Below are 16833 nucleotides of genomic sequence, written 5' to 3' on the forward strand. Positions count from 1 at the left end.
CTATTAAGAAGGGCAAACACAGACGCCCCAGCATAAGTCCTGTCAAACCATTTGACCATATATAGGCATGCTACACAGTAAAGTATAACACCATGCCTCGTTATTCCTTGAAGCAAATCCCTTGGTACAATACTAAGGAGTTTGTTGGCTCTATCTTGCCCTAAGCTTTAGTTGACAGTGTGATGTGTAGCCTACTTGTCCTTATTATGTTGAAATCAAGGCAGTCCTAATGGATTTAAGTGCTTTAGCTGAGCCTTTATTGAAGGTCCAGTTGTACTGAGCAGCTTCTAGTTGAGGGTGCAACTACTCTGCCAAGCGGGAGTATCAATTCACTAAACCCTAAGGAATGGAAAAATCCCTATATCCAATTATAATTTGACCACAAAGCTTCTAAACCTACTTACAATGACTGATGACTGGCAAGACATTAGTTGGTGATAAATGAAACTAACTCCTTGGTCCTGAATTCTCCTACGGATGAAGTTTTTTAAATATTTGTCTTCTTGGTTGATCTTTGTTCTCCATTAGATAAAAACTACAAGATCAAATTTGAATTCGCTTAGGCTAAAGTATGATAAATGGCCAATAAATAATATGCTCACAGCAAACCTAGCTCCATAAATAGGAAATAAAAGTACTTGGGTGTCCTATCCGGTCCTATTATATGCTTGACATGCCATATAATTGAAGTGTGAAGAGGTGGGAAAAAAAAAAAGAAAAATCACACACACACACAGGAGACCAGTATGTTTCACTATATTTATATTATATCATTATCATTAAATTCAATGTAGTACCTGAAACTAACCACACAGGGTGGACAACACTGCCCGCCCTCAACACACGGTCCCAGCAAAGAGAGAAAAGAGACAGAGAAAGGCACAAAGAGTTTTAAAACTGAGAAAAGGACACAGAACAGGATGATTGGGGTGGGGGTGGGTGGGTGGGGGGAAGGAGGTGCATATACAGACAAATACATGACTCCGAGCAAAAAAAAAAAGGAGAGAGACCGGTAGAAATGTCAACAATGGGTGGGAGGGGGAGGGGGTGGGGTGGGGTGGACAGAAAGAAACAGGCAAGCTCTTAACTGAATGATAAACGAGGACAGAGCGACACGAACGCAGGCAAAGGCCGATGACGAGAGGAGACGACAGACACAGAAAGGCACAAGTAGAAAAAGTAGGTATTTTTTTCATTGACGTTATCGTTTGTTTTTTTTTTCTGCTATTTCTGTGTTTTTTTTTTTTTTTCCTCAATGAACGGAGGATGAGGTTGAGGAGGAGAGGACAGCATGAGAGAGGGCGAGGGATAGCCTTGAGAATGAGGCGTTATAGCAAATCTTTTTTTTTTTTTCTTCTTCTTTTTTTTTCTTTCTTTTTTTTTCCCAAAAATAAAAAGGCACAAAGAAATTTCAACTGAAATAACAGGATGGGGGGGGGTTGGAACAAGTGTTACACGTACATGGGAGTAAGCATACAAAATAAAAAAAAAGGTATCTTTAAAAACAAAAATAAAATTAATACTATTATTATTCCGACCGTCATTATTATTATTTCCATCAATATTATTGTTATTGGTATCATTATCAATAATAATTTCTCTCTGAAAGAAAATAAATCTCTCCCAGTTCAGCCTTTTTTTCTACCAGTTAGTGTGGAGAGAGGAGAGAGAGAGAGAGAGAGAGAGAGAGAGAGAGAGAGAGAGAGAGAGAGAGAGAGAGAGAGAGAGAGAGAGAGAGAGAGAGAGAGAGAGAGAGAGAGGTTGAGTGATGCTGCTGAGAGTGATTGAGGTAAATGTTTCCTGTCTCTAGTGTATTTGCCACTTTGCCCCATTACATTCCAGTCTCTCTTGTATGGAGAGAACGTTTCACAAAACATTAAAAATCTGGCAGTTTAATGTTGCCTTTGCTTAATGGAAAACACACATAGTTGCTAGACATGATTTTAAAAAATATGTGTCATTAGGGTCCACTCTTCAATTTAGCATACATCTAATACACCTAGTTGCACTTATTTCAATAAAATGTAAACTTTTACAGCTGGTTTGCCTGTTATTTCCCACAATCTTCTTCCACTGAACACACCATGCTGGGTGGTAGTGTACGGTGTAAATCAGTTCTAAAAGTACAGATTTTATTGAAATAAAGTGTTTCTTGGTGGATCACTTGTATGCCAAATTTACCAGACGACACTTCATAAGATGTATTAGCTGATGTTCTACCAGGTGTGTTTGCCAATAAGCAAGGTGCTACATGTAGCATTTTGTGTTGCGACCACATTTCCATAAATCCATTGTCTCTTGTCACAAAAGAGCAAGACCAGCCAAATATGTAAGCTAACATTAAGTTGAAAGTATGCAGTTAAAATAGTGGAACTGGAATAAAGTTGCAAAGTAAAAACTGTTGTTATTTTGTACCGTAAAGCAATCTCCCTTTGTACCGTAAAGCAATCCAGCAGATTTTCAAAAAGATCCGACCCTGTGGGCTACAATGTACCAGAAGCACTTAAACTGCCTAATGTCCGGCCATAATCCGGCCATTAACCATAACCAGTTATGCTAATGAGGTAATTTATGAAATGAATGGATGAATTGGCAAATATTTCCATGTCAGCAGCATACTTGTCTTCACATAACACATCGCGGTATTAATATGAACTCAGTATCTTGAAGCATTAAGGAATTGTAGTAGCTCCCAAGAAAATCAGATTTTCCTCATTAATATGCAAATTTATGCAGCAAGGCGCTCCAAAATCAGATCATCTACTCTATAGGGGGAACCTGTAGTGCAAGTTTGATGATAGTAGTGTCTCAAAATTAGTGCGGTACTGATTTACGGATGTTGAAACGCTACATGTTGCACCTTTAAACCGGCAGATTGTTCCTCTCCGTGCGAGAGAGAGCGGGGCGGTTTGCCGCTGTAGGAGAGTGTTTGGCTTCTGGCTAGCGTGTGCTGTCTTGGCAGGACCACTGTGAGGTATTGGGACTGCTGGCTTCACAGGGCTTCAGCTCTCTCACTGCTTTTCATTTGCACATACAAGAGCCTGCTGTGAGGCGTACCGGCAAAAAAGCTTATCCGACTAAAAAAAAAAAAAAAAAAAAAAAAAAAATGAAACGTACCGTTATTTAGTGTTCTAAAGCTGCTCTCACCCTCCTCTCCGTCATTAGTCTTCTCTCTCTCTCTCATATAGTGTTAGTACTTTTCTACCTCGTCCTCCTCCTCCTCACCTCTACCTTGCTAACAAAATAAAAATACTGGTTATGAATGGCTATGATGTACGCCGCCTCATCCGATCTCCCTTTCACTCACTCACACACACTCTTAGACACGCTCACACACACACACAGACACACACACACACACACGCGCACACACACACACACACACACACACACACACACACACACACACACACACACACACTCCTCCCCCTCCTGCCCTTCCCTTCATCAGAAGAAGGAGTACTGGTTGTCGATGGCTCGGGGCGCCCTCGCTCCGTCCCGCTCTTCGCCCTCCACGGCTTCCAGTTGGCGGAGAGGGGTGTCCCTGTCCCTCTCCTCCCAGTCCTCCACTCCTCCTCCTCCTCCTCCTCCTCCTCCTCCACCACCTCCTCCACCACTACCACCACCACCACCTCCTCCTCCTCCACCTCCGCTGCTGCCGCCGCCACTTCCTCCTCCTCCTCCTCCTCCTCCTCCTCCTCCTCCTCCTGCTCCAGTCGTTGCTGTCGTCACCGCGGCCGCTCCTCCTCCACCTCCTCCTCCCAGCTCCGCCTCGCTCCCTCGCTCCTGCGGCGGGGTGGGGGGCGGCGGGCGGCCGGGCGGCAGGGGGGGAGGGGGAGGCTGAGGGGGGCTACGGGGTCTGCTGGTCAAGTCTGCATGGAGGAAGAAACAAGACGAGAGGAAGAGAGAAAGAGAGAGAAAGAGAAAGGGGACCGGGGGGGAAAAAAATGAGAAAAAAGTGTAAATAAAAGGAAGGCAGGAGGGGGGAGGAGGAAAGGAGGCCAAAAGTGAAAGGAGTGAATGAGAGCATGGTGGGAGGAAGGGAGGAGGAAGGAAGGAAGGAGAGAAAAAGAGAGAATATGAGAGTGAGTGCCCGGGTTAGGCGGAAGAAGTCTGCGGTCATGGAGTCCATGGGAGTCATGGAAGCAGTCCAAACCGAGGGACGAATACACACTCTCATCCTCACACACACACACACACACACACACACACACACACACACACACAGCTTGACACACAAAACGATTCAGACCCTGCTGAGGAATCTTCTTATCTGAGGCACAACTGTGTGTGAACATGTGGAAATACGTCAGAACTAGTGATGTTTGAAGTTTTGCAGGTAAATTCAATCGGAGAAATTATAAATTATTAGAGGAGGGGTGAAAAATACTAATACTAATACTAATACTAATAACGATACTAATAATGATACTAACTATCATTAATGATGGGTAATCTAGAGGTTGTAATTGGTTCTCAAGCCATCCACAGCCAATATTCCTGATATTAGATTTCCTGTTTGGCCTATACCAGGTATTTCTCTGCTGGATTTTTTCCTGTCTTGTTTTTAAAATTAACATTGTCCTTTAGGCTTGGATACTTCAAGGTACGATTTCATTCACATACTATGGGTCACAATATAAAAGTCAATAGGATTTGATACAATTCAATGCAGAATCGATTCAGAATCAAAAAATAATAAATTTGCAATGTATTGGTGCATTGATGTTTTTCCCACCCAGCTCTATTCTACACCTTTTTCCCTCCACAGGGCAACATGTCAATATGTCTAATCTGAATAGAACAAAAAAAACAAAAAAAAAAACAAAACACAGTTCACCTCTCTCACACCCAAACACTCCCTCTTTCTCACACTTGTACTCAGCTGGGTCCGGTCTCACTTACACACAGTCAGAGATGGGGGTTGATGGAGAGTCAGGATGGCGCGTGGTGATGACATCACAGACTGTAGGCCGGCTGCCTGCCCTGTCCCGGCCTGCAAGGGATGAGCCAACGGATACAACAGACAACAACAACAACAACAACAGAGACAGCCAGGTCAGAGCACCGATGGGTGCGATGGGGGAACGGGCGGATGGAGGATCGGGCTTGGGGGGTTAAGTTGGTGAGCTGGGTTTGGTATCAAAATAGTTAGTGGTATTCAGCATTCAACATGGTCAACTCTTACACTGGTGAACTCTCTTCTAGTCTAGGGGCATTTCTGCTGAGGAAACCAATCGATCATGGTCTGATTCCTCTTAGAAAAATAGATGAGAGTCCTTTGAGATTCAGTATTGAATTTACAGGAGTCGAAAGGAAACGGTAATTTAAAATTTTCCAACATCTGACCCTAGACAGGTAAAAAAAGAGAGGAGGGGCTGAGGAGGGCTGGTGACGGGAAGATAGAAGAGACAAGGCAGATCGGTTAAGGATAAGGCTGATATGGAGATATGTTGACATGAAATGACTGAGGAGCGCCTGTCTAACGGTCAAAGTTATCCTACGTTGCAAAGGGACTGTGTAAGTGAATAAAAGTGTGGATGTGCAGGTGGAGGGAAGCATGCATGCCTTTGGACATTACAGATATCATGCAGTATCTTTGTAAAAAACAACACATAGAAAAATATGGCACTCATGCATATGCACACAGACAAGTCTGATGGAGTAAAGGACAGTTCCAGTGTGGAGTTTTTGCTCATTTCCTGCATTCCCTCACTGTTTTACATCACTGTACATCGTTTTCCGGTGCTTTTATCACGTTATTCTCATTGTTTTTAGAAGTAAATATCTTCAAACAAAAGCTGTCTAAATATTACAAGTTACTGCCAACAAAGAAGGCGGCAGAAAATTCAAGCCATAATTAAGTAAAATTTTCCGTTTCACTCTAGCTTGCTTTGTCTGTTGTCCATTTCATCGTTTTGACTGACAGAAGATGGTCCTAATGTAACCGTGAAGAGAGAATGTTAGCTATTGGATGAAAGTTTTATTTTGGAGAGGGAAAAGCGGGATGGAAAATGTAAAAAAATGAGCAAAAAACTGCAATCACGCTGGAATTGTCCTTTAAGTACCAAATGAACAGGTCACACACCCCTGGACTGCTGACTGGGCTTTTGCCATCAGGCTGTGAGGCTGAGGAGTTTAGACTGGCTGAATCAGTGTCATCCTTTAAATCACTTCTCAAAACCCATTTGTACAAAAAGCCCTTTTCAAATAAAATTAATTTGACTTGCCTGCTTTATTCTGCATTTTTTTCCTTCTTCCTCACCACCACTGTTTATATCTGTTATACCCATTTTTTCATTATTCCCATGAAATGAAATGTTTGTTTTGATTTTTTTTTTTTTTTATATCAAAATTAACAGACTGTTTCTAGTAAATAGCACATTTCTGTTGATGACTCATCCTGCACAGGGGTGGATACAAAAATTTCCCACTCCCTCAATATTCAAATAAGTCCCTCCCACTGACGCTTCCCACCCTCACTTTCTGTTTCATTCAGAAATGCATCCATGCCACTTAATGGGGTCTTTAATGCCTGTTTGGTAAGAACTTTGTAGCTTCTGTTTTTAAAAGTGCTACATAAATAAAGATTAGTATTAACTGAACCACAATCCATCACCTCCCTAACCGCTAACCCCGGCAGTGTTAGCGCCCTTCCTGCCCCGCTGAGCTAGGAGAGACCAGCCGTCCTTACAGCTGATCCCTCTCACTTCCTGACCCCTTCACCCCTTCACCCCCTTCACACTGGTGGTTGGGCTTCCTCTCAGTTTACCTGGCTGGCGAACGGCGGTGGCACCCACGAAGCTGATGAGCGTGACGTCCGAGGCGCCGCCAGACTCCAGGGGGATTGGGTGCACCCGGAAGTGCTCCAGCATGTCAAAGATGGACTGGAACCAAAGGTGCTGCACCCGGCACTGGCCGTCCTCGTTCAGGGACAGACGGAGGTGCTGGTGGGAAGGAAGCGCTCAGTTAGCTTGAGACTCCAAGTAAAAGGTCAAAAATCAACCAGAACAGTAAATAGGATTAAATCATTCACAGTGAATTTGACTGACAACGATAAATCTGGCAAAATCTAGCAAAAATCTGAATTCTGATGCATCTTAGTTCTGCAGTCTCTAAAACCTTAAACTCTAGAGATTCACTTTGACCCCAGTACATGTGGTGCATCATGGGAACTGTTAGCAGGATTGAAGTGTAAAGACTGAACACCAACACAAAATATTAACACCTTCAGTCTGAAAATATGGATATTGGCCTTCAAAAACACCAAAATCTGGACATACTAGGGCTGGTCGATATGGTTGAAATCAATATCATGATAATCATAAGGATTTTTCTCGATATCAATATATATCACGATATGGTTCATGTATGCGAAATCACGTTAAATAATCAAATGAATGTTCATCTCATTGAACCAAATGGTAATGTTAGGTGTGATGTCAAACAAAACAGAAATATTCAAATAATATTCCTACCATACCTCATTTTATGAGTTTTTAAGTAAAATTTGCTTGTCATCATCAATTCAGACAGCAGAAATGTGTGTCACGATATCAAAATATCTTCATATCATCACGATATGATTCCACTGAAAGACAATAAATGATACTATTGAATTATCGCCCAGCCCTAGGACATACAGATTGGATGCATACGTGGCAAAAAAAATCCACTCAATATCTTGAATTAGGAACTCTCTCTCTCTCTCTCTCTCACACACACACACACACACACGTGCACACAGCTCGTCTCCCAGCCTCACCTTGGCCTTGCCCTGGAAGTTGAAGGTAAGGACGTATTCGCCGCGCCTCGTCTCGCTCTGGCGTACCAGGAAGACGCCGTGGCTCGCCGTGCCGCCGGCCAACACCAGCTGGGCGGCCTTTAGGCGCGACAGGGTGCCGTGGAACCACTGACACTCGCTGAGCGGGTGCTCCACCGCCTCGGCAGACGTTACCTCCGAGAACAGGAAGGAGCCTGGAGAAGGGCCAGGGGTCCGTGTCATGCTCAGTGCAATTTTCTACAATCTCAATTCTTTTCCTCTTTGATCAATGCAAAATAAAAAGGGTTTTATACTTGTTTTTTAGTTTGAAACAAATGGAAACTGAAATATTCACAGCAGGCCATGGGTTGATTGGCATGTGGGGAATGTGAAAGGAAGAAGAATCAGAGTGCAGTCATTCATACTCGCACAATTAATTATAGGAGAGTTGCAGGTAGATTAAATGGGGTGAATCACTTTGGTCTCCCCCATGCCAATCAACCCCAGTTCTGTGTTCGAGACATATACTGTGTTTTCCATTCTTTCAAACAAAAAAAAACTCTGAAGATAGTATTCACCTGTGGCATCTGGCGTCTCAGCAAAAGGTGTACCCAGACTAGCCCCGCCTCCTCCGAGAACCCGGCCGTCTGGTTCGTCCAGAGGGGCTCGAGGAGGCAGCTCCGGTGGGAGAGGATCCATCAAAGGTGAGGAGCCTCCGATGCCTCCATAACACACTGAGACAACAGCAGGACCACAGGAAGGCAGACAGTGAATCAACATGGCTACTAAATACATATACAAAGAGAAAATATAGTATGTACATAGGTAGTTAGTATATTGACTTGTTGACGCTCTCATTATTGCACCTAAAAGCACCTAGTTCACAAAAGATTTATGAAAACTGTTTGAGGGAAAAGTAAGAATATTGCAAGTCAAAGGAGGTCAACTGAAGGTGCAATGACCTGCGTGTTGACAGATGTTTTGATTAGAGTTCACGCTGCATTAAATTTGCTACGCTCAAAAACAGCAATTTAGGATTACAAATATTTGAAATGCTGAAAAAAAACCCTGAAACAAAATCACATCCCTATGTGCTTTTTAAAAATTCAAAAATTTTTTAAACACTGAATTTCTTGACAAAATTTGTACGACATTGTTGATTCTACAAAACATCATACAATCTCAAAATCAAAAAATACCCGGAGAAAACAATAGTAGGGGACTATCATTATGGTGAAAATGTGTACTGACCAACTGCATACTTTTGTCTCTAGTTCTATCACCAAGGAACATACTGTACAGCTACAAGAGATTCACTGTGCTATAAAATATACTACAGTATCCTGTAAAGCTCTCCCACACAAACACACACACACACACACACACACACCTTGTGAAAGGCGATCGACAAACTCAGGCGTCCCACTTATGTCCAACGCCCCGCCACACACACCTTCAACATCTTCCTGTTCACTGTAGGGGAGAAAAGGGAGTTATGAACCTCAAACCCACACACACACAATTTAATGGTACTGGAACTGCAAATGGTACTGAAACAGAAACATGTAGCCTAACATTAAAATAATATTGTAAACAAGAATTGTTTTTAATTGGATAAAGGTTAGGAAAATTAAAAAATTTAAAGCCTCGCTGGCAAAGTTTGCAACAACAGAAATAAAATGACAGTTGATAACAACACAAATTTTATTGCTATTCAAGACCATAGAGGATATTTTATGAATATTTATGTTAACTGTGATATTGAGCCACAAACTACCTTCCCTCTACTCTCTGTGTTGCTGATACAGGTTTAGCATGATTTTTCATACCAAAACTCTTGCCCACTTCTTCTATATTCTCTCCGTTTTAACTAGTTTGAGCTAGAGACTCCAATCCAACTTTAAAATGTTCAGGTTATTTAGGAGATGTGCATATGTGTTCAACCTTTTGATAATCTATACGTTTTATGTAACATCTGGTGGTCGAACTGTAAACACTACTGAAAGATAAACTCTTCCTGATTTATTCAACTTTAACCTTTCAAGCTGAAGCAAGCAGGCGTGCAGCTGCTCTCGCCTTTCCTCCAGGAAATGGACTCCTCTAGTTATCAGGTGATATCCCAATGTGTCTGATGCCCCCATTACCTGAGACAGATGCCGTTCCTGATGTCGCTCAGCCAGGCTCTCATCTGCACAGCGTCACGCGTCTCAATCACATACTGCACCGAGCCTTCCAGCTGAAATAAAGGCAAAGAAAAATGAAAGGTAGAATCCAAATGATGTGAATGAAAGTAGAGGAAAAACACAAGACTGAGAGTTTCAGGTGGAAAGTTGGAAAATTCTTTCAGTGACTGATTCATGTTCTTGTCTATTATGAACTAAATGCACTGAAATTCAAAACAAATCTGATTCCAGTCCCTGTAACTTTAACTAAGCATGATGGACGTCTGTCTCTTCCTCTCTGGTGTTCATACCAGTTAAGAACACATGAAGAAATAGCTCAATATGAGCATCAGTCTAGACTGAGATTTACACTAATTTTGTTATGCTATGCTTTACAAACATGAGGAAGCTGTTATCAGATGTCAAGATCAGTCTCCTTCTACCCATATATCCTCGTGTTTTGGGGTTGTTTCCTTACTTTTTCTACTCTAACGAGCCACTCCACAGTGCCATTATTTGGTGCCACCTGAGTTCGAATGGCATTGTTCTCACCTGGCCAAACAAACCGAGCTGAAGGAGTAAACGCTCCAGAGAATAAATAAATACCTTTGAAAAAACTGCTTCAACATGCTTGGTGTGAACGTGCCCTTAGAAACTGAGCAGAGAGGGACAGGTAAGACAGAGGAACAGAGACGGAGAGAAGAGCAGTGACTACCTGCAGCAGGAAGGTGTTCTCCTTGTCGGGGACCTCCAGCGCCGTGGTGCTCCTCACGTCCACAATAGAGCAGCATGGGACAGTCAGCCTGGGCTTGGACGACTGGGGCAACAAACACAACACAAAATCAATAACTGACAGCTCTCCATTAGCATTTTTGTTTCAGCAAGAGTAGTAATCGTTATTCACGGAGCCATTTCTTAACCAGACTTTACAGAAAAGAGGGCAAGAGCTAACAGTAATAATCATTAACTAAAAAATAAATTTAAGTTTTTAAAGGTGTGTTTTTAAGAAATGACGTGGAAGAGGTGTAGAGAATAGAGGCTTGTGGGAGAGGACTGTAAAAGTTGGATTGATGTCATTTACAATCTCTAGCCTAAACAAAAGCAGCCAAAGTATATTTTCTATTTTGTTGCTACTGCTGTCACTGCATCATTACAGTCAGTGGTACATCAGCAACCTGGGTATACCAGAGCCATCGCCCATAAGAGCTACTATGTGACTTTTGAATTATAGTCTGATCTTATTCTTCACTTGCCATTTAATGTAAGGGAGGCATCTGCATTTATGCTTCAGATGCTCTAAAAGCAGCCTGTCAGCATCATCATCATGTAGCTATCTTGTGGTGAGTGGTACTCATTTGGTTTGAATGAGGAATGCTAATAAGTTATTTGGTAAAAGTGATACTTGATATAAAACAAAACCTTTTCTTACTCTGTAAGAAGGGGCAGAAGAAAATAACAGACTTAAAAGGTAAAATGTCACAGTATACCTTTGATAAAAGGTATACTGTTGGTGTCCAATGGCAGGCTTCACCACAAAGATTGGCCCAGATTAAATTCTTGATGGTTGAATAAAGCATTTCTTATAGACAGTAAGCCTCAACATTTACTGTGTTTGTTGTGTTTAGATCATTTACAGTCACCATCCTTCATTCCAATTCTGGCTGCAAAACCTTCTGTATCATACCTGTTGTGCATATAAAATAAGTGCTATTTCTAACAGAATGACTTTGTGTATGACTTACACTTAAATGTAACAGTGGTTTGCGCAACATTATTTAGCAATTACAAATGATAATGTACTTTGTTGAATTCTATTCCTCTGTGTAGCTTTGTTTAGAATTACACAGCTGTGTTTTCTCTTCACACTTTTCCTAATCAAATAAAAACTTAACAAAACGTCCATGGGCAACATGATTTGATGTCTCCTAGGAGGGGGCTCACTTACTTTGGGTGGGATGAAGAACTCCAGGTAGTACTCCTCTCCCCGCTCACTACCTTCTTTGTCCCTCTCCCTAAGGACCAGACGACATTTATGCCAGCGGCCTCCTCTCCAGGGCACGTTGCCCCCGCTGGCCAGAGGCTGCACTGGACCAGCCTGAGCTGCAGCAGCCGACGCCGAGGCAGCGTTGTTGTTGTCCGTACCGTGATGCAGTAGGCCAAAGGAGAAGCCGGTAAAGCCGTGACTCCCGCTAAACTCGTCGCTGGACGAACTAACGCTCACCCCACCCTCCCGCACTAGCCGGCCCACCTTCCTGGGGGGTCCCATGGCAGCGGCGGCCGCGCTGCTAGGGGGCAGCGTGGAAGAGGAGGAGTGAGACCCGACGGTCGTTGACGTGAGGACAGGAGGCGGCGAGCGCGATAGCCTGAGCTTCTCCAGGCGCTGGCTCCACTTCTCCTTCTCGCCACCTTCGCCGTTGCTCCGCCGCCGGTCCCGGGCCGCCTCAGAAAGAGAAAGAGACGTGGCGCTGCTGGAGGACGAAGGCGGGAGAGAGGAGGAGGAGGAGTGGGGCAGGGAGAGAGGCAGAGAGAGGGAGACGGGCATGGAGGAGGTGGGCGTAGGAGGCTGTGTTCCAGAGTTCCTCTTGGAGGCTGAAGCCAAGGTGGCGTCCTGCACACCCATAGTGTAGCTGTAGCTAGAGGGCAGCTGGCTCTGGCTCTGGGCCGAGTCGCTGGAGGAGCTTCGCCAGTGCAGGATGCCCCGGACGCTCCCCCGCACGCTGCGACCAACGCTCCGCAGTGAAAAGCGCTTCTTCAGTTTGCTTTTGGAGGAGTTGGGCGTACTGCTGCCCTTGGAGCCAGGTGGAGGAGTGGAAGAGGAAGGCGGAATTTGAGGAGTGTGGGAGGGATCTGCATTGTCCAGGCAAACCTCTGTGGACTCTGCTTCCCTCTCTTCTGGGTCAACATCTTCCCCAACAGCCGCCACCCCTAGCCAGCTGTCCTCCTCCTCCTCAACTGGAGCCTCCCCGTTCCCAGGGGCGACCATGGCCCCCCTCTCCTCACGCCTCCCGTTGTTCCCTCCCACTGAAGAGCAGCAAGACGAGGAGGAGGATGGAGGCAGGATTTGGGTGTGGGCATAGGAGTCTTGAAACCTGTCCCCGCTGCGGTTCTCCAACACTAGCCGTGTCGGCGCAGGCTTGGTTGAGGCCCGTGTCGGGTTAGTCGGGGCACATGGGAGGACCGCTCCCCCAGACACGGGCAGGGGTGAGACCGCCTCCTCTTCCAGGGAAGTGGCATCTGATTGGGGAGCCCAGCTCCCCATGTCCTCCCTCCCAGTGGCACAGCTCGGTGGGGGCGCCCCCTCCAGCTCACTCTGGAAGTGACGAACAAAGCGGTCGGTAAAGCGGCGGCAGAAGGCAGCAGCTGAGTCTGGGGAGTAGTGGGGGTTCTCCAGGAGAAAAGCCCGGAAGTGGCGAGCAAAGTCACCAGCCGCCACACGGGCATGTAGCTCACAGAATTCGGTCCAGCTCAGGCAAGGCGAAGGGGACGGTGTGGGGGTGTCTGACAGGGAGGACGGGTGAGCCTGGGGTGGAGGGCTCACCAGAGGTGGGAGAGGAGGCGGCCGGGGGGACAGGGGCAGTAAAGAGGGAGACGGAGGGGACGGAGATGGGGAGGGTGATGGAGGCAGAGGAGAGGAGTTTGCCGCCCGGGGGCTGGGCGGGGTTAAAAGAGAGCCGTTCATTCTCCTGAGAGGCCAGCGGCACTGATTGACTGATGATCTATCAAATCACTTCAAACATACAACAGAAACCTGAAGTGATTGCACAGCTGGGGTAATTGACTGGGGGCAAACACGGCACATTGGTCTAATAATTTACAAATGGGTGTGAACTTAAGTGTTGCGTTCAGCTCCATCTAAATTGTTAAAAACAAAATGCATCAAACCCATGCACGATGGGGTTAGAAGAGGTCAAATATCTACAAGGCTAAGCTCTTTGCTACATTCTTTCATGAAATTAAATAATTTATCATTTTAAAAAGAAATAAATGGGTATTGGTGAGCCAGTAAATGGAAGGGTAAAGGAGGTTAGATGTGTGAGATTCACAAGGTCTGCCTCTTCTTCACCGTCTGTCATACATCCAAAGGAGCATGGCCACATCCTGTAAAAACAACACAGAACACATTGTGCACAAATGTATACAGTCATTCATCTCTAGAGAGCACAATTTGGGTTCAGAGGATGAAAAATATAACATGTGGTTAACTAACCAATTATTTTGCTTATTAACTAGCTGATTTTCAAAGTATGAAACAAGAGTTTGTCTGTTCTTGCTTGATTTCGAACTGATGTTACATCTTACCATTTTGGCTCTTAGGTGATGATCTATAAAAAGGAAAGGTGACTTGTGATAAGCTGACATTAGCTAGCGTTACATGTCACACAAACAAACTCGCTGCTCGTCAAGTAGCTAAGCAACCCAACGGATTTCCCATTGCTAACTATTGCACGCCACCAGTAACGTAGAGCAACGTTAAGTGCGATGAATAATGTGTTAGAGATCAGCTCGCTTCATTCGCTATCTTGCTAACGTTAACTAGCAAGCAATGTGTGAGTCTTGCTCATTCAGCTTTCTTTTAAGACGTGTAACGTTAGCTAGCCAACAGCTACCTAACGTTTACTTACTCACGGACCTCCATAAATTTACTTCACTACTTAGCTAGTTAGATATAGCGGACCTTGTGATTCTACTGTAAGCTGTAGCTACTTGGCTGGCTAACACGACCACATATTGAATCGTCTATCACGAAAGATTCTTTGCGAGCTAAGCTAATGTCGCTACCGTTAGCCAGTTAGCTAGCTATTAATAAACCAGCTAGCTAGCTATCAATATTGCTTCACCACAATATAATCTCGTTTTCTGTACCTGTATTTCACACTCCAGTGTTTTTATCCGTGTTTTTCGGTGAAACTGGACTATGAATCATCATTCTTCCAGTCTAGCTAGCGTGATAATCATTTTATAATGGTTGTTGTTGTTGTTGTTGCTAAATATGAATATTGCTGTGCCTTGCCTGTACCCGTTCTTCTCGCACTGCTCGGTTTCTCGCGATAGCGGAGGGTGAGCGCAGTGTTCCTCCTTCATGCTTTCTGACAGCTGCCATTAAAAATAGTTGCATCGCCGCCAACTGCTGGCTGGATTTTGATGAATGACCCCTCTGCCCCCTCCCAAAACTATGACGATAAAAAAGAACGAATGAAAAACACTAGGCCGACATCTTCCTGCCCACCCCTTCAAACTGATCCAACCTACTGACTGACACAAGTCAAGACCCTCACTGTCCGGGTCTGTCCGGGTCTCAGTTCACTTAACCGTCAGGTATGGCAAAGTCCCGGTTTATAATGTCGTTTTCCACCAAAACCTAAGCAAACCCACTTATATCAACTATATGGGGACAAAGAGGAGCAGTGATTGATGAGATATTTGGTTTTTAAATGATTAAACCTAGGTCACCCAGTTATCAGTTTAGAAGAAACTTTGGTCTTGAATGCTCCCCTGATGTGTGTGGGTTTTTTTGTTTTGTTTTTTAGATATGGCTTCCAAATAGATGTCTGCTGTCCGCTATGATAAAAACCAATCAATCAAACTTGGACTTACTTAACGACAAGTGCCATAACCTGCCATAAACAACTGTCCCCCATGTTCAGCGATCATCTTAAATGACGTAGGCCTACTTCTTTTGAATAAACAATATTTACATGCGGTCAACTTGTTTCCTACTAAATTAAATATTAATAAGAATGTAGCTTTTAAAATTTTTAAATGTAACAGGCCTATAAGCTATCGTAAAAATGTAATTTGTGTTAACGAATCAACTGCATGTGAGTAAATCATGTTATCTGAATAACATCTCGTTACAAAGTGAATAGGATACAGCTGCAAATTTGGAAATGTAATACTTCTCTAACCAATAAATTATGGATAACCTTACTAACAGCATGCCTTATTAATCAAATGGTAATATTTCACCAATCAGAATTATTGTCATTATTAACATGGATCAAGTATAACAAATGACATCATACATCAGCCGTTAACCCTCACTCAAATGTGTTTTAATGTAACTCCAGAAAGAACCATCTTTAAACTGTATGCACCAAGGCTAGGCCTGCTTTAGCCAATAGAGGAGAACTGGACATAAAACACTGAAATAACATAATTTATATCAAGTGTAAATCTGTACGCTTTATGCAGTAGAAATGTCCCTAATTTTGATTTGTTGGGGTTAGGGTGAAAAGTCTGGAAGCCAGACTGGAAGTGACTGTGATGATAAAAGCTCAGCCGTCCCTCAGGTGGCGAAAGGCAAATGCAGAACATTTTATATGATTTAATGCATGATTCTGTCACTTTACTATTTTCCCCACAATTCAGTGGCTGCAGAAAACCAAGGAGACGAAACTTAAAGGAACAAACCAAGTTTTTGGGAGGGCAACTAACCTGTTAAGTGATGAGAACAGAGACACCAAAATCATCCATGTGTCCCTGGTGGATCATTGGCTCTGGTGCTCCATGCTAACACTTTAGCGCAGTGGTTCTCAGCGTGGGGTCCGGGGACCACCAGGGGTCCTTGAGGGGGTTCCAGGGGGTCCCCAGCAAATTGATGAATTGTTAAACTTCAGCATTATTTAATTTACAAGAAGTTAACACAATTGGAGAATGTAGAAGAGTGACTATTTTGATCACAGTTTCACTGTTATCTCTCTACCTACAATACAGACAGTCATGGGATTCTGGACAAAATCATATCTAACAATAAAAATATTCTCAGATTTGGGTCTGAGAGACAAAATCTCATCAAATGGGAGTCCGTGGCCCTAATGTGGACTAAATTAGGGTCCTTGATATGAAAAAGGTTGAGAATCACTGCTTTAGCATACACTGTGTTGAGTGATAGTAGGATACAAGCATTAT

At 43.8% G+C, this 16833-nt stretch overlaps 1 protein-coding gene across 1 annotated transcript; it reads right to left on the reverse strand.

Annotated features, from left to right (window-relative positions):
* Positions 1–3733: 3733 nt before the first annotated feature.
* On the reverse strand, positions 3734–14957 carry sh2b1 (SH2B adaptor protein 1). The gene is made up of 11 exons (XM_071518855.1): positions 14788–14957; positions 14224–14246; positions 11870–14022; positions 10640–10741; positions 9907–9998; positions 9153–9235; positions 8341–8496; positions 7766–7977; positions 6773–6947; positions 4906–4996; positions 3734–3872 (listed from the first exon to the last, which is right to left on the reverse strand). The coding sequence occupies exons 3-11, from the start codon at positions 13601–13603 to the stop codon at positions 3851–3853; spliced, it is 2667 nt and encodes an 888-aa protein (XP_071374956.1). The 5' UTR covers positions 13604–14022; positions 14224–14246; positions 14788–14957; the 3' UTR covers positions 3734–3850.
* Between the last annotated feature and the right edge of the window lie 1876 nt (positions 14958–16833).

This window comes from Centroberyx affinis, unplaced genomic scaffold, assembly GCF_046629955.1.
Source record: "Centroberyx affinis isolate AG114_WGS23_722 - 3 ecotype Tasmania unplaced genomic scaffold, CSIRO-AGI_Caff_v1 ptg000637l_1, whole genome shotgun sequence".
Lineage (NCBI taxonomy): Eukaryota > Metazoa > Chordata > Actinopteri > Beryciformes > Berycidae > Centroberyx > Centroberyx affinis.

Coding starts and splice junctions, on each gene's coding strand:
- sh2b1 (XM_071518855.1), bottom strand. CDS start 13,603: ATGAACGGCTCTCTTTTAACCCCGCCCAGCCCCCGGGCGGCAAACTCC. Junction 7,978..8,340: donor TGAGACGCCAGATGCCACAG/GTGAATACTATC, acceptor GCCCTTCTCCAG/GCTCCTTCCTGTTCTCGGAG. Junction 4,997..6,772: donor CACCGCCGTTCGCCAGCCAG/GTAAACTGAGAG, acceptor CATCCCTTGCAG/GCCGGGACAGGGCAGGCAGC.